The 24,021-nt window shown below is 44.2% G+C and overlaps 2 protein-coding genes across 2 annotated transcripts in view; one reads left to right on the top strand and one right to left on the bottom strand.

Annotated features, from left to right (window-relative positions):
* Positions 1-24,021, bottom strand: part of LOC134396293 (zinc finger protein 420-like) — a 162,263-nt gene that overhangs the window by 28,640 nt on the left and 109,602 nt on the right. The window lies entirely within an intron of this gene.
* Positions 8,926-18,486, top strand: LOC134396420 (zinc finger protein 239-like). The gene is made up of 2 exons (XM_063122918.1): positions 8,926-8,988; positions 17,304-18,486. Exons 1-2 carry the CDS (start codon positions 8,931-8,933, stop codon positions 18,410-18,412), a joined length of 1,167 nt encoding a protein of 388 aa, XP_062978988.1. The 5' UTR covers positions 8,926-8,930; the 3' UTR covers positions 18,413-18,486.

Here is a 24,021-nt window from a genome sequence, read left to right as displayed (position 1 = left end):
GAGGAGACTCACCGATCCCGGAAAAGAGACCTCGTGGTGTGCGGAGAGGAGAGACTCCACTCTCCACGAGGGGGGGAGGAGTCAGCACAGGAAGGGGTTTCGGGAGGGGGGGCTGAGGCTGCTATGGGGGTGGGTGGGAACCCTCCCAACCCCCAATTGCCTTCCTCTCTAAGAATTGAGTTGAGTCCTTTTAACCCTTAGAAAGTCAAGGACGAGTCAGGAGCATCTCTCTCCCATGGCTGTATCAAGAGAGGCCCCAGCCTGTGACAGGGCATTGGAAAGACTTCGTTTTAATAACACGTGAAGCTTGTTTGGAAGCAGAGCAGGGGGGCTGCTAGGGCCATGCCCACGTGGGAACAGGCCTTCGTGGAAAAGCACCACCTGACCATGGATTCTCTATTTCACAGCTAATGGGCCCTGATAGACCTCCTCCATTAATTTGTCTCATTCGCCATTCTAAGCGAGCACATCCTGCACTTGCACAACACCCATGTGCCCCTGCTGCCCCAGCCCCTCCAAGTTGAGAGGCATTGACAACAGGTGTGTGTGGGGGGGTGTAGTTGTGTTTAGGAAATCCTTACATGGGAATTGGCTCTCAGCTTACAGCTTTTGTAAGTTCCAGCTGGACATCAGGAAAAACTTCCTGATTATTATTATTATTATTATTATTATTATTATTATTATTATTATTATTATTATTATTTATATAGCACCATCAATGTACATGGTGCTGTACAGATTACACAGTAAATAGCAAGACCCTGCCGCATAGGCTTACAATCTAATAAAGTTGTAGTAAACAGTAAGGAGGGAAAGAGAATGCAAACAGGCACAGGGAAGTGTAAACAGGCACCGGGTAGGGTGAAGCTAACAGTATAGAGTCAGAACAAACTCAATATTTAAAAGCTATAGGGAAAAGAAAAGTTTTTAGCTGAGTTTTAAAAGCTGTGATTGAGTTTGTAGTTCTCAAGTGTTCTGGAAGAGCGTTCCAGGCGTAAGGGGCAGCAGAAGAAAAAGGACGAAGTCGAGTAAGGGAAGAAGAGGCCCTTGGGCAGGCAAGAAGCATGGCATCAGAGGAGCGGAGAGCACGAGCAGGGCAATAGTGTGAGATGAGAGAGGAGAGATAGGCAGGAGCTAGACCGTGAAAAGCTTTGAAGGTCAACAGGAGAAGTTTATATTGGATTCTGGAGTGAATTGGAAGCCAATGAAGAGATTTCAGAAGTGGAGTGACATGGTCAGAGCGGCAGGCCAAGAAGATGATCTTAGCGGCAGAGTGGTGGACAGAGACCAGCGAACTGATGTGAGACGAAGGAAGGCCAGAGAGAAGAAGGTTGCAGACCTAGGGAGGTGGTGGGTTCTCTCACACAGGAGGCCTTCAAGAGGCAGCTGGACAACCATCTGTCAGGGATGCTTTAGGTTGGATTCATGCATTGAGCAGGGGGTTGGACTTGATGGCCTTATAGGCCCCTTCCAACTCTACTATTCTATGATTCTAAGTTTTGGTTTTTCATAGAATCATAGAAAAGATCCTGGCCCTCCTCTGTGTGACAACCTTTTAAGTCTTTGAAGAGTGCTATCATGTCTCCCCTCAATCTTCTCTTCTCCAGGCTAAACATGCCCCGTTCTTTCAGTCTCTCTTCATAGGGCTTCGTTTCCAGGCCCCTGATCATCCTGGTTGCCCTCCTCTGAACACGCTCCAGCTTGTCTGCGTCCTTCTTGAATTGTGGAGCCCAGAACTGGACGCAATACTCTAGATGAGGCCTAACCAGGGCCGAATAGAGAGGAACCAATACCTCACATGATTTGGAAGCTATACTTCTGTGAATGCAGCCCAAAATAGCATTTGCCTTTCTTGCAGCCATATCGCACTGTTGGCTCATATTCAGCTTGTAATCTACAACAATTCCAAGATCCTTCTCGTTTGTAGTGCTCGTTTGTAGCACCATGGCCCTTCCCTCCTGGCTCCTACCCTGTCACGGCTGCTGCCAAGCAAATGCACCTCCCTCTGCTAGTGCCCATTGGGGGGGGGGGGGACACAGTTCCTCGGTGTTGGCAGGAATGAGGTTTTTGTTTGTTTAGGTAAATTTACCCAAGCAAACGCAAACAAAAAAACTGACCCATTTCCTGGATTTCTGGGGAAAGCCCCCAACTCAGATCGCTAAAGGAAGGCCAGCGGATGTGGCAGGGAAATTCGGCAGAACTAAAATGGCCAGATTTCCCCACAACGGCCCACCCCATTCATGGTTCGCTTTTGTTTCAACGCTGCCTTCCAATCCTTTTCCATTTGAAGCTGGCCAAACAGGGTCTCTGGAGCTAGTGTCTGCTCATCTGCCAGATGGGTAAAGCAACATCTTTGTTTCCTGATTCAGTCAATCTTTTACAGCACAGAACGAGAATCCACACATTAAAGAAAATTCCGAAGCCTTAGGGTTTAGATACAACATTGTTGTGGAGCCATTAGTGCAGATGGGGAATGGTGCACTTTCCGGAGGTCCTGAGAAGCATGCTTTGTCTCTCTCTCCCCCCCCCCCCCACTATGCTGATCAGGGCCTTAAAGGCCCTCTTAATTTTGCACTAAGAGGGCCTGTAAGGCAGCAAAGCGTGCTTTCTGGGTGTGCCAGGAGAATTGTGCACTTGGCCACTGTGTGAACAGAGTGCTGGACTAGATGGACCTTTGGCTTGATCCAGCAGGGCACTTCTTATGTTCTTATGACCAACAAGGCAGGAGGACATGGTGCAACAACACCCTCCCACCCATGTTCCCCAGCACTGGTTGGGGACATAGTGTATTTTCCCCCTCCACTCTAGTGGTGGCCACCACCACTACACTACAGCTAAAGTATTATTATTATTATTATTATTATTATTATTATTATTATTATTATTATTATTTATTTATTTATATAGCACTATCAATGTACATGGTGCTGTACAGATTACACAGTAAATAGCAAGACCCTGCTGCATAGGCTTACAATCTAATAAAGTTGTAGTAAACAATGAGGAGGGAAAGAGAATGCAAACAGGCACAGGGAAGTGTAAACAGGCACCGGGAAGCTAAACAGTATAGAGTCAGAACAAACTATAGGGAACAGAAAGGTTTTTAGCTGAGTTTTGAAAGCTGTGATTGAGTTTGTAGTTCTCAAGTGTTCTGGAAGAGCGTTCCAGGCGTAAGGGGCAGCAGAAGAAAAAGGACGAAGTCGAGTAAGGGAAGTGGAGGTCCTGGGGCAGGCGAGAAGCATGGCATCAGAGGAGCGAAGAACACGAGCGGGGCAATAGTGTGAGATGAGAGAGGAGAGATAGGCAGGAGCTAGGCCGTGAAAAGCTTTGAAGGTCAACAGGAGAAGTTTGTATTGGATTCTGGAGTGAATTGGAAGCCAATGAAGAGATTTCAAAAGTGGAGTGACATGGTCAGAGCGGCGGGCCAAGAAGATGATCTTAGCGGCAGAGTGGTGGACAGAGACCAGCGGACTGATGTGAGACGAAGGAAGGCCAGAGAGAAGAAGGTTGCAGTAGTCCAACCGAGAGATAACCAGTGCGTGAACGAGAGTCTTGGCAGAAGAGACAGACAAAAATGGTCGGATCCTGGCAATATTATACAGGAAGAAACGGCAGGATTTAGCTACTGCCTCGATATGAGGAATAAAGGAGAGCGAGGAATCAAATATAAAGCCAAGACTACGAGCTTCCTTGACAGGAGTAAGCATGACATCGTTGACAGTAAGAGAGAATGAGAGGAGAGGGGAAGGTTTAGGAGGAAAAACAAGCAGTTCGGTTTTTGCCATATTAAGTTTCAAACGACGACTGGGAGTCGGGAGATCCGGGTTCTAGTCCCCACTCAGCCATGGAAACCCACTGGGTGACTTTGGCCCAGTCCCAGACTCTCAGCCCAACACACCTCACAGGGTTGTTGTTGTGAGGGTAAAATGGAGAGGAGGAGTTATGTATGCCGCCTTGGGTTCCTTGGAGAACAAAAGGCGGGATAAATGCAAAAATAAATAAAAAATAAAATAAAAAAGAGTAGAGGAGGGGAAATATGAGATTTCTCCAGTCTTGGGGAAATTGCATTTCTCCCCCTCCCCCACCAATGGGGGGCTTAAAGGCCCTGTTAATAAACCCTTTAAGGCTTCCAAGTTAAAGCTGCAGGTGCCCTGCCCTCTTAAATCTGGTCATTCTAGTATAGCTCCTGCAGCTTTAACTGTTGTGATAAAGAGGGAATTTCACCAGGTTCCCCACATATAGAAATGACCCCTGCTGAAATTCCCTTTTCAATGCAACTGTTAAAGATACAGGAGCCCTGTCCTCCTTTTCATGGCCACCCTATATGATGCTGATGATGTGTGCATATTATTCTGTTTCCCAACCTGGTGCTTCCCAAACTGCCACGTTGGCTGGGAATTATGGGAGTTGTAATCCAACCCACTTAGAGTCGGGCATGAGGTTGGGGAAGGCTGCCTTACAAGCCACCTTCTCCAGGATGAATGGGGGCTTCTCTCCTCAGCCTCCTCTCACTTGCTCTTGCCAGCTCCCAAATCGAGCCCCCACCTTTTCTCTATTCTTTGGAGTGACCCGTCAAACCCTGTTGCTATGGAAACACATCCTTCCTCTTCCTTTCCCTCTCCCCCCTCCATTTCCTTCCTCTCTAGGAATCCGGTTCAGTTCATTTAACCCTTAGAAAGCCAAGCAAGCCTCAGGACCGTCTCTCTCTCTCTCTCTCTCTCTCACTGCAGCTTTAACTATAGTGACTGTTAGAAATATGGCAGGTTCTTGTCCCTGACCTTAGGTACGAAAGACGAGCGTAGAAAAACACTGCAGAGGACACCACGTATCAGTATACTGAGGTGCGACTCGAACAGGATCGTACCCTGATCGGAGCTTGCACACCACTTTTATTCACATAGGGTCAGCTGACAATGAAAAAAAGGGAGTGGAATGAAGGGGGTGGGATGAAGGGGTGGGATACACAAAGAAAAAGGGGAGTGGAATACATTTACACAACCTGTGTGAGAGGAGTGGGATACATTTACACAACCTGTGTGAGAGGAGTGGGATACATTTCTAAACAGGATACCTTTACCTAGTCCCATCCCCCTTCCCTGCCATTCCACATCTCTCTGGAATGTGTGAGTCAGCTACTTCCTCTTGCAGGGTCTACAGTAGCAGAAAGGTCAGCTTAAAGTTCAATTAACTTTTTCATTTCTTACAGTGACGAAGAGGGCATTTCTCCAGGTTCCCCATATATACAAATGACACCTGCTGAAATTCCCTTTTCTATACAATTGTTAAAGATACAGGAGCCCCATCCTCCTTTCCACAGGGCCACCCTACCCAAAGGTGCATTTAGTCCTGCACTCTGTTCACACAGTGGCAAACCAGATGACAACCAGAGACCCAGAAGGAGGACACGGGTGCAACAGTACCCTCCTGTCCATGTTCCCCAGCAACTGGTGTATTGCCTAACCCTCCTCCAGGTGTCCCCACCAATGAGGAGAGGCCGGAGGTGCCTTTTCGGTGGTGTCACCCTGTCTGTACAATGCTCTCTCTAGAAAGGCTTGCCTGGCTTCTTCTCCAAGTGAAGACGTTTTTATCCTCCCGGGCATTTAAAGAGCTGTTTTCAGTGCTTTTCATACTTTACTCTGCTAGTGGTTTTAATTTGGTTTCATGATTTTGTAATGGTGTTCTTCTTTGCTGCGGGTTTTGTTTTGGTTTTGTATTTGTGTTTTTAACCTGCTGGTTGTTTTATTATGGTTTTAATTTTTGTGAACCGCCCAGAGAGCTTCGGCTATTGGGCGGTATAAAAATGTAATTAAATAAATAAATAAATAAATTGGCTTTATTCTGTGCTGTCCCCCTTCCTCCACCTCATGTTTCTACGTCAAGGTTTTAATATATTCTGCAATGCCCAGAGAACTTTGGTTACTGGCCAGTTTAAAAGTACAGTACCATAAAACAATTAAAATAAAATAATAATCATTCACGGTAAACATGGCAAATTTTCGGGAATGCTGGGAGTTGTAGTAAAAAACACCTGGATGGCTCCAGGTTAGAGAAGGCCAGAAGGCTATCCTATAAAGCCCTATATGGCTTGAGTCCAGGTTATCTGAAAGACCGTATTCTCCCTTATGAGCCTGCCCCTGCTTTGAGGTCTTCTGGGGAAGCCCTTCTTTCAGTCCCAACACCATCACAGGCACACCTGGTGGGAACATGGGAGAGGGCCTTCTCGGTGGCTGCTCGGGTGCTCTGGAACTCTCTTCCCCCGGGAAGCTAGACTGGCTGCCTCCTTGATGTGCTATCGGAAGCAGGCAAGAACTTGTTTGTTCTGACAGGCCTTTGGCGAATAATCTGGGCCTCCGTCTATGTTAAGGACTTGTAAAATTGTCATGTATTTTAACTGTTTATTGTTTTAATATTGTAATATATTTAATTTAAAAAAAAACCTTTTGTATACTTCTTTCATAGGTTTTAAATTTTGTAAGGCCGCCTTGAGGCCCAGTATTGGGCAAAAGGCAGGAGGATAATAATAATAATAATAATAATAATAATAATAATAATAATAATAATAATAATAATAATATCCTAGGGGGTTGTACATACTTTACCCTCCCCCCCTCAAGTTTTGCTTCATTTACCTATGAAGAAATTTGTGTGTGGCCTGATCTTATCCACCTAGTTTACTAAGAAGTGACACTGATTTCAAAGAGACCTGCTTTCTGTGTATTGGATGGTGATGTACTCCAGTCTCCGGCTGTGTCACAAGGACAAAACAAGAATAACAAGTCCATAATGTAAACAGGTGTGCCCAGCCCCAGGGAAACTTAGGGAACAGATGGACAATACAAACTCCATGCAAAGTAGAACACTCTGTGCCACAAAGCAAGACAAGCCCCAGATCAAGACCCACCCACACTTCCTATTCCCCCCTTTTTTAAAACTGGAAAAATTGCCCCCTGTTTAGAGAGCCAGTGTGGGTATAGTGGTTGGAGTGTTAGAACGGGACTCAGGAGATCCGGGTTCTAGTTCCCACCTGGCTATGAAACTCACTTGGTGGCTTTGGGCCACTCACTGACATTCAGCCTAAGCTACCTCAAAGGGTTGTTGTGAGGATAAAATGGAGAGGAAGACTATGTAACCCGCTTGGGGTTCCTTGCAAGAGGAGAAAAAAAAAGAAGGGATATAAATATAATAATAAATAATCCAAAGACTCAATGACCACAGGTCAGATATCAAGAGCAAGGACACTTAAGAAAGTGGTGGGTAATCATTTTAATCCCGGTGTTGCAGAGTCTGAAGTTACTGTTCTTCGAAAGGTCAAGTCCTGTAGATTTATGAAGATAGTTAAATGGCAACTCATACAGAAAATTGACTGCATTCATTTAGGGCTTAACCAAGATTGTGGTTTTGATGCCCCTGAAGGGACACTGAGTATAAGGTGCTGGTTTTAACCTATAAAGCCTTACATGGCTTGGGGCCACAATACCTGACGGAATGCCTCTCCCGACATGAACCTACCCGTACACTGCGCTCAACATCTTAGGTCCTCCTCCGAGTGCCTACTCCGAGGGAAGCTCAGAGGATGGCAACAAGGGAGAGGGCCTTTTCAGTGGTGGCCCCCCAATTCTGGAATGATCTCCCCAATGAGGCTTGCCTGGTGCCAACATTATCTTTTCGGTGCCAGGTCAAGACCTTTCTCTTCTCCCAGGCATTTAACAGCATTTAACAACATATGCTTACATTTGTTTGTTTTTAATGGACCCCAGAACTGTTGTTGTTTAAATGGATATTGTTGTTTTAATATTTTTGATTGTTTTAAATTTTGTATACTTTTTAATGTTCACTGTTTTTAACCTTTGTAAACTGCCCAGAGAGCTTCGGCTATGGGGCGGCATATCAATTTAATAAATAAATAAAATAAATATAAGGACCCCAATGGCCTTTGGAGAGACCCATCGGAAAACCCTCTTTTTTGAGATTTTCTTGTCACATTCCTCGCTCAGTTGGCGGCAGCTATGGGTGGGTGGAAGATAATGGGATTTCCTCCTTTTGAAGGGGTTGTTCCATGCAAACAAAGCAAATGCTGCAAAGCTTCTTCCTAGTCTCAAGAGTAGGTTGACCGTATGAAAAGGAGGACAGGGCTCCTGTATCTTTAACAGTTGCATAGAAAAGGGATTTTCAGCAGGTGTCATTTGTATATATGAGAACCTGGTGAAATTTCCTCTTCATCACAACAGTTAAAGCTGCAGGAGCTATACTAGAGTGACCAGATTTAAAAGAGGGCAGGGCACTTGCAGCTTTAACTGTTGTGAGGATCTACATTACTGCTTTAAAGTGCTTTATAACAGTTATAAAGCGCTTTAACTGCTTTAAAACTGTTATAAAGCGCTTTAAAGCAATAGTGTAGATCCAAGTTCCCTGGATCTTCCTGCTGAACTTCCTTTTCAGACACCTGCTGAAATTTCCTTTTCAATGCAACTTTTAAAGATACAGGAGCCTTGTCCTCCTTTTCATATGGTCACCCTACTCAAGAGAGACCCATAAACCTTCCTGCTTCATTTAAGACGGAGCAAGCATCAAGGTCGATTCTCCCCGCTGCTCTCAAAGCCAGGAGACAAAGGGTCGTCAACCTGGTGCCCGCCAGGCGTTCTGGCCTACAACTCCCATAATTCCTGATCATCGGATATAGTGGCTGCAGATGAGGGGGCTTGTAGTCCAAAGCATTTGGAAGGCACCAGGTTGCTTGGAGAGGAGAGAGACTTTACTGTTGCTTGCTTGGTTTTCTAAGGGTTAAACGGACTGAACTCGATTCCTAGAGAGGAACGGAATGGGGGGGGGGGAGAGGAAGAAGAAGAGGGGGGTCCCCCCCATAACAAACGCCCCTCCCTCTTAAAATCCCTTCCTGTGCTGACTCCTCCCCCCCCCCCCCGCAGAGGAAAATGGAGTCTGCCCTATGCCAAGCAGCTCAGGTGCATCAGTGTCTCGCTGTGGGGCCAGGTGAGTCTCCTCCAACCCCCCCTGAGCATTTTTTTTGGGGGGGGAGCTCTAGGGGGGTCATTGGGAAAGTCTAGAGGGGACATAAGGACCCCCGGGGATTGGGAATGGGGGAGACTTAACCCAATTCAAACCGCAGCTAGCCAGTGTAGAGAAGGCTGCGGCATTGTGTGTGTGTGTGTTTTACTAATCTATGCTATAATTTGGGATCTTCGACTCCCCCCCCCTTCCCCAGGAAGTTACCCATCCCTGATCCATAGGTTTGTTGGAGGGGCTGACCCCCAAGTAGGGTTGCCATACGTCCCAGAAAACCAGGAATGTCACGGTTTCCAAGCATTTCCAAAATGTCCCAGCCAGTCAGTCAAGAATCCCGGATTCCTGTTCCATCTGGCCGGAGAAATTCCAACCTCCAAAATAATGCCTTGAGTCTGCTCAGTGGTGTGTAAGTCTCCATACTGAAGCCTCCTCCAGCTTTTGAGAACTAGTGGAGAAACGTAATTTAGTGTCATTTTTTTCTGTTTGTTTGCTTAAACTGTTCTTTGCCTATTATTTATTTGCGGGTGCGTAAGTACTTTAGGCTACAATCCTATGCATACTTACCTGGGAATAAGTCCTATTTAACTTAATAGGATTTGTTTCTGAGTAGACACACATAGGGTTGCAGTGTTAGATAATTTAAGTTTAGATAGCTTTCTTTCTTTCCCTAGACTTTTACATATTGCTCAGTTTTTTTAAAAAAAAATCCTAGCCAACCCCCCCCTCCAAAATTGTCCTGGTTTTGTTGATTCAGAAAATGGCAACCCTACCCCCAAGCCCCATTCACTCCATAGCATTTCTTATCGCTGATGATTTAAAATGGCATTAGATGTATGTGTGCCTCTGTGTTTGCGTATGTGTTTACATGTAAATGGATTTTATAATGGATTTTTAAAATGGTTTTAAGCTTTGTAAATCTCTGGTTGGGTGGCATAGAAAGTGAACAGGAGCTGGCTCTGTGATTGTCACCCATGGCATGATTATTCTCCCCACCCCACACACACACCCTGCCCTACAATTACAAGTCAGAGAGATTCCTTCTTTCTTTCCTGTTGGCTTTCTTTGCAGGAGGCCCCTTTGATTTAGATGGAGTTTTAAAACAGGCCGAAATATTGAGTGGGTTGCATAGAAGTGATTCGGCGTATTATATTTCCTGTATTTTGATTAGAATTAGCATCCCCCTTAATCGATAGCTGCCTCCAATACGAACCTTTGTCCACTCATGGAGAGATTACTTTTCATGAAGGTCACAGAAGCAAAGGAAAGAGAAATGCATTTATTTAGCAATTATATTTTTTTAACCCACCCAACAGCAAATGTGCTCTGGGCAGATTGCAAGCAGTTCAGAGAATAAAATGCAATGCAGACAGTTCAAAATGTAGATGTTTAAAAGAATTCAAACAGAACATGAGTGGGTCAAAGTGTGTGTGGGGAGGAGGGAGGGAAGACTCCCAACAAAGCACAAGCAATGGATCCGAGTTCTTTTGGTGCACAAAGTTTGTGGGTTCCTTGGAAGCAATGGCCAGCCAGTGGTGGGAACAGGATGTGGCCCTATGTGAGTCTTGGATCTGTTCCAGCGGAAGACCTGCTGGTGAATTGAACCTCCACAGATAAAGGCAGTGTAACCTGATCTCAGAATCAGTGGAGACGTGTTGCTTTTTTTACATTAAATGATTTAAAAGTCTGTCTAAATTAGAAGGAAAGTTACGTTTTTACTAGAATTTTACGCTTTATGCATATGCTAAATCAACAGATTAGTAAACTATCCACAAGTCAGATAATTAATCAACTAGTGTTTCATTTAATTGAGAATCCTAATCTAAATGAGTTTCACGTTAGTTTAAGGCACAATGTTTAGACGGAAAAAAGTCCTACAACTCCCAGTATTTCCAGTCAGGGATTGTAGGACTTTTCTGGCTTTGCTATGCTGGGAATTGTCGGACTTTTTCTGGCTGTGGCATGTTGGGAGTTATTACGTTGCAATCCAATACATGTTTACGCAGGAAGAAAATCCTGCATTTATTTCTGCCTAAACATGCATCCTAACAAGTCTATCCCTCTGGAAATTAATCCCAACTAAGGCTGCAGTTCTATATCCACTTCCCTGAGAGTAAGCCCCACTGAATTCCATGGGACTTACTTCTGAGTAGACATGCAACCGGTGTCTCCTTTTACACTCCTCTGAGTGTGTGCAGACTTCCTGGCTTGAAAACCTACTTTTTCCCTCAGTCTCTCCCCCTCCACCCACCCTGCTTTACAGAACCTGATAAAAAGAAATCTAGAGATCTCAAGAAGCCTGCTCCCTGTCTGGTGTATTTGAGGGATTATGAATGAATAAAACTTTATTGAATAAGTCTTCCGACCATTACAAAAGTATTTGAGGGATTAAGAACACCGGAAGAGCCCTGCTGGATCAGACCAAGGGTCCATCTAGTCCAGCACTCTGTTCACATAGTGGCCAACCAGCTATTGGCCAGGGATGAACAAGCAGGACATGGTGCAACAGCACCCTCCCACCCATGTTCCCCAGCAACTAGTGTATACAGGCTTACTGCCTCTGATACTGGAGATAGCACCCAACCATCAGGGCTAGTAGCCATTGATAGCCTTCTTCTCCAGGAATTGATCCAACCTCCTTTTAAAGCCATCCAAATTGGTGGTCATCACTACATCTTGTGGTAGTGAGTTCCGTAATTTAACTATGCGCTATGTGAAGAAGTACTTCCTTTTATTTGTCCCGGATCTCCCACCAATCAGTTTCATGGGATGTCCCCGGGTTCTAGTATTTTGAGAGAGGGAGAAAAATGTCTCCCTGTCCACATTCTCCATACCATGGTCCCAATCCAGGCATGAACTGACGATCAGTTTCAAATGACTTAAAGCAGCAACTCATCAAAGAAGCAACTTTCAAACCACAGTAAGGGTGCAACCCTATGCATGTTTAGGCATGTTTAAATTATATATTATTTTAACTTGGTTCATGGTTTAATTGATTTTAGCTATATATATTTATTGTTTTATACTGTATACTTTTATCTGTACAACGCCCTGAGATCCTAATGATATAGGGCGGGATACAAATGTTTTAAATAAATAGAAAAAAATCCTACAACTTCCAGCATTCCTTCAGCCAGCCATGTTGGGAATTGTAGGACTTTTTTCTATCTAAACATGCATAGTATTGTGCCCTGAGTGTATATTATTATTATTATTATTATTATTATTATCTTTATTTGTATCTTGCCTTTTGTCCAAAGCTGCGCCTCAAGGTGGCTTTACAAAATTAAAACATATACAGGTAAAAGCTATGAATAAAAATAAACAAAAGTTAAGAATATAATTAAATAAGTTTCAATATTAAAGCATTTCAGCATTTAAAATACATATTAAACTTTAAAAGTCTAAAACATAGATGGGGTCCACATTATTCAGCAAAGGCCTGCCGGAATAAGAATATTTTTGCCTGCCTCCGAAAGCGCATCAAGGCAGGAGCCAGTCTAGCTTCCCTGGGAAGAGAGTTCCAGAGTACTGGAGCAGCCACCGAGAAGGCCCTCTCCCGCGTTCCCACCAGGCATGCCTTTGATGGTGGTGGGACCGAGAGAAGGGCTTTTCCTGACGATCTCAAAACATGGGCAGGCTCGTAAGGGAGAATACGGTTTTTCAGATAACCTGGACCCGAACCGTATAGGGCTTTATAGGTCATAACCAGCACTTTGTCTTGTGCCCGGAAACAAACCGGAAGCCAGTGGAGCTGTTTTAACAGGGGAGTCGTCTGCTCCCTGTAACCAGCCCCGGTCAACAATCTGGCTGCAGCTCTTTGAACCAGCTGAAGTTTCCGAACACTCTTCAAAGGCAGCCCCACGTAGAGCGTATTACAGTAATCCAGTCGGGATGTAACTAAGGCATGTGTCACCGTGGCCAGGTCTGACATCTCTAGGAACAGGCCCATCTGCCACACTAGCTTAACACTGCAAATGCACTCCTGACCACCGCTGAAACGGCATCCAGGCCTTAGGGTTGAATCCAGAAGTCCCGTCCCCCCCCAAGCTGCGGACCTGTGTATTCATGGGGAGTGTAACCCCATCCAGGACAAGGGCAGCAGAAGAAAAGGTCCTCAGGGTAACGGTTGTCAGCCTAGTTTTGGCTGACTGGAGTAATCCCTGTTCCCTGATATATGGCTTAAAGAAAATGTGAGGCCAGCGCTCTGATTCCTTGCTCTCCTCCTGAACAAATCTCTCTCTTTGCGTCTTGTCAAAACTGCCCGCTAGGAAAACTGTGAATGCCGCTGCTGAAGGGGTAGATCAGGGGTCTCTTCTATTTTTGGGTCCATGAGCAGATTTCAAAACGTGGGCACTAACATGAAATGGCTGTTCTGGGGCATGAAATTGTTGCTGTGAAAGGCCTTGCTAGCTATGAAAGACTGGCCCTGGCGTCGTGGAGCAGGGCTCCCAGGGTTTATTTATTCTGTTTATTTAGAATATTTGTATACCGCTCCCCATTGAAAAATTTCGGAGCGGTGTACAAGATAAAATGAAAATAAAAACAGAATAAAACACTTCAAACAAATTTTAAAAGAAGCAAATACAGAGACTCAAGGCTGCATATTAAGGAAAGGCTTCCTGGAATAAAGATGTTTTCAGGAGGCACCGAAAGGAGTACAAGGTTGGAGCCTGCCTGACCTCCAGTGGCAAGGAATTCCACAGGAGGGGAGCCACCACGCTGAAGGCTCTTCCCCTGGTGGACTCCAATCGGAGGGTAGCAGCCCCGCCACTTCTTTTGTTAGCATGGAGGCCAATTTCATCTGCCACACGCACCCTTGGATTTCCCCGTTCCCCCTGAGGTTAGTTGCAATCCTCACCGTAGCTGGGGAGAAATGAATTTCCCCAGCAATAATATATTGTTCCCTGGTGTAATGCAAAGTATTTGAGGACGGCTTGATCTTAAATGGGCAATTAAGACCTATTAGTTTGCATCATCATCATCATTTTAATAATTTTATTTTTTACCTGCCTCTACCTCTGGATCGGGGTGGGGAACAACATTAAATACAATATAATACATAACACTAGTTAAAAGAGCATATAAAACCAATACAATATTAAAATAATCACAGCATCTTAAAATTCTTAGGTTTAAAATTCATCTGGCTAGGCCTGCTGGAAGAGGCTAGTCTTTACGGCTGTCTTAATCACAGAGAGCGTATTAGGCTGTGTTGTGACACTCCGATTGTGGAATGCCCTCCCCTTGGAGGCCCGATTGGCACCAACATTGATTTCATTTCGACGCCAAGTAAAAACATGGCTTTTTAACAAAGCCTTTGATGGTTAAACTCACTGGCACATTGTTTTAACTGCTTTTAAATTATATATTGTTTTAAGTTGGATCATGGTTTAATTTGTTTTTAACTGTGCATATTTATTGTTTTATACTGTACGTTTTTATCTGTACGCCGCCCTGAGATCTTAATGACATAGGGCGGGATATAAATGTTTTAAATAAATAAATAAGCTGATGAATCTCCTCTGGCAGGCCATTCCACATTCTGGGGGCAGCAGAAGAGAAGGCCATTGGGGTAACAGTTGTCAGCCTAGTTTTGGCTGACTGGAGTAAACCCTTCCCAGAGGACCTGAGTGTGCGGGACATATCGTACAAGAGATGGTGATCCCGCAGGTAGCTTGGACCCAAACCATGTAGGGCGTTAAAGGTAATAACCAACACTTTATACTTCATCCGGAAACTAATTGGCAGCCAGTAGAGTGATTTTAATGTTGGTGTAATATGGTCACTCCTAGATGTGACCAGCCTGGCTGCCACATTTTGAACTAATTGAAGTTTCCGGACTAGGCACAAAGGTAGCCCTATGTAGAGCGCATTGCAGAAGTCAAGCTTGTCTATACGCTCTGAATCCACCATCATGGCTAAGCAGTGGGGCCGCATTGTTTATATGATACAGCCGCCTAGGCGCAGCCACTTCGGGCTTTCCTCCTGGAAATGCTTCCCCCCCCCCCCCAAAGTATCGATTCGTCGGATTTTTTCTCATTGCGCCAATGCCACCACTGTTGTTTCCTGTCTGTCGGCTGTGGCTTCAGTTCAGGGTTTAGAAAGTGGCCATACCAAGGGCGGATCCTGGCGCAGGATAGGCCTCATCTAGAGTATTGCGTCCAGTTCTGGGCTCCACAATTCAAGAAGGATGCAGACAAGCTGGAGCGTGTTCAGAGGAGGGCAACCAGGATGATCAGGGGTCTGGAAACAAAGCCCTATGAAGAGAGACTGAAAGAACTGGGCATGTTTAGCCTGGAGAAGAGAAGATTGAGGGGAGACATGAGAGCACTCTTCAAATACTTGAAAGGTTGTCACACAGAGGAGGGCCAGGATCTCTTCTCAATCCTCCCAGAGTGCAGGACACGGAATAATGGGCTCAAGTTACAGGAAGTTGGATTCCGGCTGGACATCAGGAAAAACTTCCTGACTGTTAGAGCAGTATGACAATGGAACCAGTTACCTAGGGAGGTCGTGGGCTCTTCTCCCACACTAGAGGCATTCAAGAGGCAGCTGGACAACCATCTGTCAGGGATGCTTTAGAGTGGATTCCTGCATTGAGCAGGGGGGTTGGACTCGATGGCCTTGTAGGTCCCTTCCAACTCTGCTATTCTATGATTCTATGATCAAGTTTCTGGAAACGAAGCCCTACGAAGAGAGACTGAAACAACTGGGCGTGTTTAGCCTGGAGAAGAGAAGATTGAGGGGAGACAGGAAAGCACTTCAAATACTTGAAAGGTTGTCACACAGAGGAGCGCCCTCCTCTGTGTTACAACCTTTCAAGTATTTGAAGAGTGCTATCTTGTCTCCCCTCAATCTTCTCTTCTCCAGGGTTATGTTGCTCTGTTCTTTAATTGCCCTCCTTGATATTTGCTCCCTCCTCACCCCCCCTCCTGTCCGATTTTGTTGCCCAGCACTTAAAAGTGGCTAGCCTAAGACCATATGATTTTCATGACTCAGCAGAAGCTGAACCCAGCTCTTTTCAGCTCTCTACTACACTAGCTTTGAATTAAACATATGTCTCCTCTGAATGAATGCTTGGAGGCGGTAATGGGCTGGATGAGGGAAAAAAACCTGAAGCTGAATCCAGATAAGATGGAGGTGCTTGCTGTCAAAGGCCAGAACCTGGGTTTGGAGGTGTGTCAACCAGTTCTGGATGGGGTTACCCTCCCCCTGAAAGACTGTGTTCACAGCTTGGGAGTGCTTCTAGATCCGTCGCTCCAAATGACAGCCCAGATAGATGCCACGTCCAGGAGTGCCTACTATCCGCTTCGGCTGATACGCCAGCTGCGCCCCTTCCTAGAGTCAGAAGACCTAAAGGCGGAAGTGCTGGTAACTTTGAGGCTCGACTTCTGCAACGCGCTCTACATAGGGCTACCTGTGTGCGAAGTCTGGAAACTTCAATTATTTCAAAATTTGGCAGCCAGGCTGGTCGCCGCTGCACCTAGCGAGGACCACATTACACCAGTTTTAAAATGTCTTCACTGGCTGACAATTAGTTTCCGGGCGAAGTATAAAGTGTTGGTTATTACTTTTAAAGCCCTACATGGTTTGGGTCCAGGCTACCTGCGGTATCTCATTCTCCCGTACAATCTGCCCCCCCCCACCCGCACACACACAGGTCCTCTGGGAAGAATTTACTCCAGCCAACAAAAACAAGGCTGACAACTATTACCTAGAGGACTTTTTCTTCTGCCACTCCCAGTTTGTGGAATGGCTTGCTGGGAGAGATTCGTCAACTTAATAGTCTTCTGGAATTTAAGAAAGCCATAAAGACTGATCTCTTCCCGCAGGCCTGTATCCAATTGAATTTTAAGATGCTTTTTTAATAATGTGCTGCTTTTAATAATGTATTACTTTAAATATTTTAATTAGTTATATGTATTTTATGGTGTTTTGCATTTGTGTTGTACCCTGCCTCGATCCAGAAGGAGAGGCAGATAACAAATAAAAATTATTATTATCATTATTATTATTAGACCAATGATTCCCCCACGGTTAAATCTTATGCCTGAATTCCCTCTCTGTGAGCCCCCACTATAGCTTGAATATGAGAGAGAGAGAGAGAATTTTGAGATGATGATGATGATGATTATTAACAGGAACATATTTGTGATGAGATCTGCCTCCAATCTATATATCTTATGTTCTTCCCATTATCACATCTGTTAGTTTAGGATGTTCAAAGGTTTGAGAGTCAATTTCCAATTCAGTCTTATACCAGTTTTCTGTGTTCATTTCAGAATGTCCCGGTGAAACTGAGACTCATGGAGAACCATGTAGGGAAACCCCCAAAAGAGGTGGATGTAAAATGCAAGAACAGGAGAGAAGAAAGGATGAAACAACCCAGAAGAGGAAGAAGAAATCCCCTACGTCTGAGAGCAATGACTACCATGAAAGTGCAGTCCAAGGAAAAATTGATAAAAGAAAGGAAAGGAGTAAATGCTGTGTGTGTAACAAGAGCTTTGATTCTAAAGCAAGTCTCAAAGCTCATTCGAAAATCCATCCAGGAGAAAAACTATTTAAGTGCCAGGAGTGTGGAAAGAGCTACAGTGTGAGCTCAAGCCTTATTTCTCATCGAAGAATTCACACGGGGGAGAAACCATATAAATGTGCAGAGTGTGGCAAAAGCTTCAATAGAAGCACAAGCCTCAGCGATCATCAAAGAATTCACACAGGGGAGAAACCATATAAATGCCTGGAGTGTGGCAAGAGCTTCAGTGTGAGCACACATCTCACTTCTCATCAAAGAATTCACACAGGGGAGAAGCCATATGAATGCCTGGAGTGTGGAAAGAGTTTCAATGTGAGCAGAAACCTCAGCAGACATCAAAGAATTCACACAGGGGAGAAACCATATAAATGTGCAGAGTGCGGAAAGAGCTTCAATGTGAGCACAAATCTCAGTAGACATCAAAGAATTCACACAGGGGAGAAACCATATAAATGCCTGGACTGTGGAAAGAGCTTCAATGTGTGTACAAACCTCACTTCTCATCAAAGAATTCACACAGGAGAGAAACCATATACCTGCTTGGTGTGTGGAAAGAAGTTCAGTTTGATTACACACCTTAGTTGTCATCAAAGAACTCACACAAGGGAGAAGCCATATGAGTGCTTGGAATGTGGAAAGAGCTTCAGTGTGAGCACAAACCTCAGCAGACATCAAAGAACTCACACAGTGGAGAAACCATATCAGTGGTTGGCATGTGGAAACAGTTTCCATGTGAATATTAATCTAATTTCTCATCAAACAGTTCACACGGGGGATAAACAATATAATTACTTGGAATGTGGAAAGAGTTTCAGTCAGGAGATAAATCTCACTCCTCATCAAATAACTCACACATAACCATAGAAGTGCTTGGAGTGTGGAATGAGATTTGGTCATAATTCAACCCATGTTTCACATTGACTGGGTTCGGATGACATAGAATCATAGAATAGTAGAGTTGGAAGGGACCTATAAGGCCATCGAGTCCAACCCCCTGCTCAATGCAGGAATCCACCCTAAAGCATACTTGACAGATGGTTGTCTAACTACATGATAACTAATGGTGAGTTAAACAGTCAACACTTGATTATTATGTTGTCTGTCAGGACTTTTTCACACCCTGGTTGATTATTTGGCCAAAATAAGCAACACAAATAACCCACACTGCACAGAGTTGATTATTTGAACAACCATTGGTTATTGTGTCGTCTGTTGGGCACCGTTGGCTATTTCATTGCACACAGTTTGTTATTTTCGGCGACTACAGAGTCTCCTGGCAAAAGTGAACAGAGCAGCTGCTGCCACTCTAGTTCAGATGGCAGAACTCGCAATAGCTGATGGGATACCAATGCGACTGAGGGAGGTAGAGAGGGAAGGGCCTTTTGTCAATCGAACGCACCATCGACTAATAGTGAACTCAACGCTGGCCTTAATCTATACCATATTTGATTATAATCTTGTCGTGCGGGGAGTATCCCCTCAATCTTTGACTATTAACCCACCATGGATTGTTGTGCGGTCCGAACACAGCCTTTGAAGAATCCACTTGGGAGGCTATATTTGAAGAGCCAACAAGTCTCCCCAGCCCTTAAGAGTGATCTCTGAGTCCCACTCATGGGCTCGCCAACAAGATCTATTAAGTTGAATGAGAACAAGAGACAGGGGCTTCTCTGTGGTGGCCTCAATACTGAGGAATTCCCTGACATGGGAAATTGGATTAGCCCCTGATAAATGTTTTAAAGACATGGTTGTTCACTTTCACCTGATTAATTTGAAGTTGGCCCAGCTTGTTAAAAAATATTTTTTATGAAAAGGTACTACCGTAATACAATATAAATTCAATTGGGAAAAATGCCAACAACTAATGTTCAGAGACCAACCCTACACATTTAGAATAGTTCAATTGTAAAGAAAAAGGTTTATGAAGAAGTACCATTTTTCTATGAATGTATTTTTGTGTGTGTAGTTCTTTGCTGATTCCTTAGGAAGTACTGTTAGTTTAATTGATAACGCTCAGATTTTCCTTCACCAATTAGATGGCTGTGGGATTTGAGATAACCCCCATTAACAGGCAATGCAAATTCCTGCTATAGGCAATAGAATAGCTAACAGTTGGGTTTCCCCTAGGTCAATGTGTTCCTTAAAATACCCCAACAGAATTATTTTTTGGTCTAGAGTACAGCAGTTCACTGACATTTCAAAGGTGATCTCCAATATTTCTTTCCAGAATTATTTAATATTCAGCAGTCCTAAAAAATAGATAAAATGTAAATAGTCTGAGATGTCCAGCATTCTTTTAGCAGGTTAGAGTACATTGTTTTAAATCTATGTGGTACTAGAAACTCCTAGGAGTAAATCATTTTTTTTTAAAAAAAATTCCCTTTTAGATTTGTGCTAATTAAATTACTCAAAATATTACTAAACATCCAATAAATAAATGGATTTTTAAAGTTGTGGCTTTTTTTTACTATTTTATTGTTGGATTTAGACAGTGTAGTTGAATTGTGGTTAGTGATACTGATTTTTTAAAATTTGTATTGTGTTTTATGATGATTTTAGTGTGTCAACTGCCTTAAAAGGGTAGTATATCTTGACCAGCAAGGCATTTGACAAAATGCTTCCGGATGTTCTGATTTGCAAGGTACACATTTCTCAGCAGTGGTTTTAGAACTCTACCGTGGGGGTTTTATACCGTCATTGAGAAATGTGTTGTCTGGCGGGGATACTCCACCCCATGGTGGAGTTTTTTAAGAAAACCCACCACACTATGCAGAGGAGAGTTCCTGCACAACCGTTGTGTTGCGTGTTAGGGCGACCCTATGAAAAGGAGGACAGGACTCCTGTATCTTCAATGGTTGCATAGAAAAGGGCATTTCAGCAGGTGTCATTTGTATGCATGTCGCACCTGGTGAAATTTCCTCTTCATCACAACAGTTAAATCTGCAGGAGCTATACTGCAGCTATACTGTGGCCAGATTAAAAAGAGGGCAGGGCTCCTGCAGCTTTAACTGATGAAGAGGAAATTTCACCAGGTTCCCCATATATACAAATGACACCTGCTGAAATTGCCTTTTCAATACAACTGTTAAAGATACAGGAGCCCTGTCCTCCTTTTCATAGGGTCACCCTAGTGTTGTGTGGAGGGCTCTGTGGAGTTTTCCATTGCATTGAGTTGACTTTCCCCACTGGCTACAGAGTGCCGCTCTAGGAGAGCCACCAGTTTTTTGTTTTTTTCAGCAATGGTTGATGGGATACCATTGGGAGGAATGGGGGAGGAGAGAGGGCGGAGGAGCTGCCAATCAAGCACTGCATTGACTTGCTCCCACGTTCACACAACAATGGAGTTGGAAAATGTTGTGTGGGGACAAACCTGACAAACTCAAACCATTGGAGTTTTCACACTGCGTAGAGAAACAACTTGTGTGAAGTGAACCAAAGAGTGCTTGTCAGTGGTTCTTCATCTAACTGGAGGGAGGTATTGAGTGGGGTGCATTTCCTGATTTTAATTTTGTTTAAGTAGGGTGACCATATGAAAAGGAGGACACGGCTCCTGTATCTTTTAACAGTTGTATTGAAAGGGGAATTTCTGCAGGTGTCATTGTTATGCAAGCAGCACCAGGTGAAATTCCCTCTTCATCACCACAGTTAAAGGTGCAGGAGCTATACTAGAGTGACCACATTTAAAAGAGGGCAGGCCACCTCCAGCTTTAACTGCTGTGATGAAGAGGGAATTTCACCTGGTGCTGCTTGCATAACAATGACACCTGCTGAAATTCCCTTTTCAATGCAACTGTTAAAGATACAGGAGCCCTGCCCTCCTTTTCATACGGTCACCCTAAGTTTGAGGGTTTCAAGAGGCCATTTCTGCACAGCTCTAGTTTTTTTGTGGTATGTGCCTGTCCATTTAGATTTTAAAAACGCTCCCACTGACATTTCTGTAAAACATAACCGTTCATCTTTATGTTGTGGTCTCTCTTTTTCTCTTTGGCTACGCACCTCATATTTCCAGGCTGTGGCCACAGGGAGGAAAAAGGCAAAAAGGCTCATTCTTTTGCCTGTTTTCCCTTCCACTCACAGAACAGGGCATTGATGGACATGTTCCCTCTCCACACAAGGCAAACAAGTCATTCCCAGCCACAGGGAACTGGGGAGCCCAGCTACCATAAAATTAGCAAATGTATGGACAACCACTCAAAAGCCTATGAAGCAGATCAGAGTTGTGTTACAAAGCAAGCCAGGCCCCAGATCAAGTGAATCCTTTGAAGTAATTCAGCTCCCTCCCACCCCATTTACTTTTTTTCTTTTCTTTCTTTTTAAATGGGATGAATGGGCCTCTTCATGGCACAAGGCAGAACCTCTTTAAACCCAAGGGGTGAAATTTTGTTTCAGAGAAGGGGGTAGGTGGGTGGTGTGGTGTAGTGGTTAGAGTGTTGTACTGGGAGTCAGGAGATCCGGGTTCTAGTCCCCACTCAGCCACGGAAGCTCACTGGGTGACTTTGGGCCAGTCACAGACTCGCAGCCCAACCTACCTCACAGGGTTGTTGTGAGGATATAATGGAGGGGTTGAACAGGATTATGTACGCCGCCTTGGGTTCCTTGGAGGGAAAAAGGCAAAATATAAATAAACTACCATACAATTTAGATGCCCAGTTTCTCGAAATGTCCATCAGTTAAAATGGCCGCAACTTGTTCAGGCCTTTATATGCCAGCAGCAAAACCTTTGATTTGGCTGGAGTGTAATATGTGCATCATGGTGAGGCATCCAGGATCTACACTACTGCTTATAATGGTTTATAATGCTTTTGACAACTGTTCAAGCCCAGGACACATTACATATACAGTTTTCAAAATGGTTTTAAAGTGTTGTATTCTGCTTAGTGTGGATCGGTGTTGCAGACCTCAGAATTACTATTCTTAGATTTGTTAGATCATGTGGGCACCTGGAATGGTAGTTCATACAGAAATTTGACTGAATTCATCTGGGGCTTAACAGAGATTATAATTCCTATGCACCTGAAATGACAAGGTTTACCACTAGGAGACTCCTCAGGCCATTAGAGATTTTGTGAAGTGCAGAAAGATTTTCTTCTTACATCCATCACTCCATTGGTAGGACATAAATATAAGATGAACCCTGCTGGATCAGACCAAAGGTCCATGTACTAGTCCAGTACTCTGTTCACGCAGTGGCCCATAAGAAACTCCACAAGCAGGACATGGTACAACAACACCCTCCTGCCCATGTTTCCCAGCAACTTGTGTATATAGGTTTACACTGCCTTTGATACTGGAGGTAGCACATAGCCATGAGAACTAGTAGCCATTGATAGCCTTCTCCTCCAGGAATTTATCCAACCCCTGTTGAAAGCCATCCGCATTGGTGGCCATGACTACATCTTGTGGTAGTGAGTTCCATAGTTTAACACTGCGCTGGGAGGGTGGAAAACAGCAGAGCCTTGACTTGCTAGCTTCTTCCTAAATTCATCAGTGTCATACATGGGGAGTCAGAAAAGCCAGGAGAGGCGCAACACCTTCCATAATTCCCAAGCATTGGCATGCTAGCTGGAGCGTATGGGTCTTGTAGTAGAACACCTTGTAGTAGAACACCAGGACACCTTGGCTCTTGCTCTTAACCTTCTAAGGGTTAAATGGTCTGAACTGGATTCCTAGAGAGGAAGGGGATTGGATAGGGAGGGGGAAGGATTGCAAATGACCCTCCCTCATAAATCCTCTCCTGCTCTGATTTCCTCCCATGCGCACGTTCCCAGAGGAAAACCGACTCTCTCCAATCCGGATCAGATTAGGTGCGTTGGGGGTCTCCTTTCGGAAAACAGGTAAGTCTCTTTTACCCTCCCCCCCACCTTGTGCGTTGCTGCAGGAGAGGGTCGTGAGAAAGTCAAGGGATGCTGTGATGACCCGCAGGGATGTCGGGGTGATGGGGGAGAAAGACCTAGCCAGACTCAAATCGCAACCAGCTTATGGAGGGGAAAGATGGCTGGGTTTTTTTTTGGGGGGGGGGGGGGATTAACATATGGGGAGATTGGAGAGCCTGAAAAGAGCAATCCAGACATCCCGACCCCACATTGTGCATGGTGCTGTACATAGTAAAAGAATAAAACAGGAACACCCTGCCACATAGGCTTACATTCTAATAAAATCATAATAAAACAATAAGAGAAGGAAGAGAACACACCAAATGGGCACAGGGGACAATAAAACTAACAGGGTAAAAGCAGGGTGGATAAAAATAAATGATTTTTAAAAATAAAAAATAAAAAAATGGATTTTTTTAAATTTAAATCTGATTTTTTTAAATAAAATGCTTTTAAAGAAAAAATCTATCTAAAGATAGTTTTCTATTTAAGATACATTATAGTCCAAAGGTTATTCATCATGAAATAAGGATTAGTTTTTAATTATGTAGCATGAGGCTGTATATTCATGCAGTGTTTAAATGTTGGGGTAAA

Source organism: Elgaria multicarinata, chromosome 3 (genome assembly GCF_023053635.1).
Source record: "Elgaria multicarinata webbii isolate HBS135686 ecotype San Diego chromosome 3, rElgMul1.1.pri, whole genome shotgun sequence".
Taxonomy (NCBI): Eukaryota; Metazoa; Chordata; class Lepidosauria; order Squamata; family Anguidae; genus Elgaria; species Elgaria multicarinata.
Note: the sequence above shows the minus strand (reverse complement) of the source record. Positions and strands in the feature narration are given on the sequence as shown.

What these genes read in the sequence shown, in the direction of transcription:
- LOC134396420 (XM_063122918.1), top strand. Translation starts at nt 8,931, where the DNA reads ATGGAGTCTGCCCTATGCCAAGCAGCTCAGGTGCATCAGTGTCTCGCT. An exon ending in GTGTCTCGCTGTGGGGCCAG is followed by an intron (nt 8,989 to 17,303) that starts GTGAGTCTCCTC and finishes TGTTCATTTCAG; the next exon opens with AATGTCCCGGTGAAACTGAG.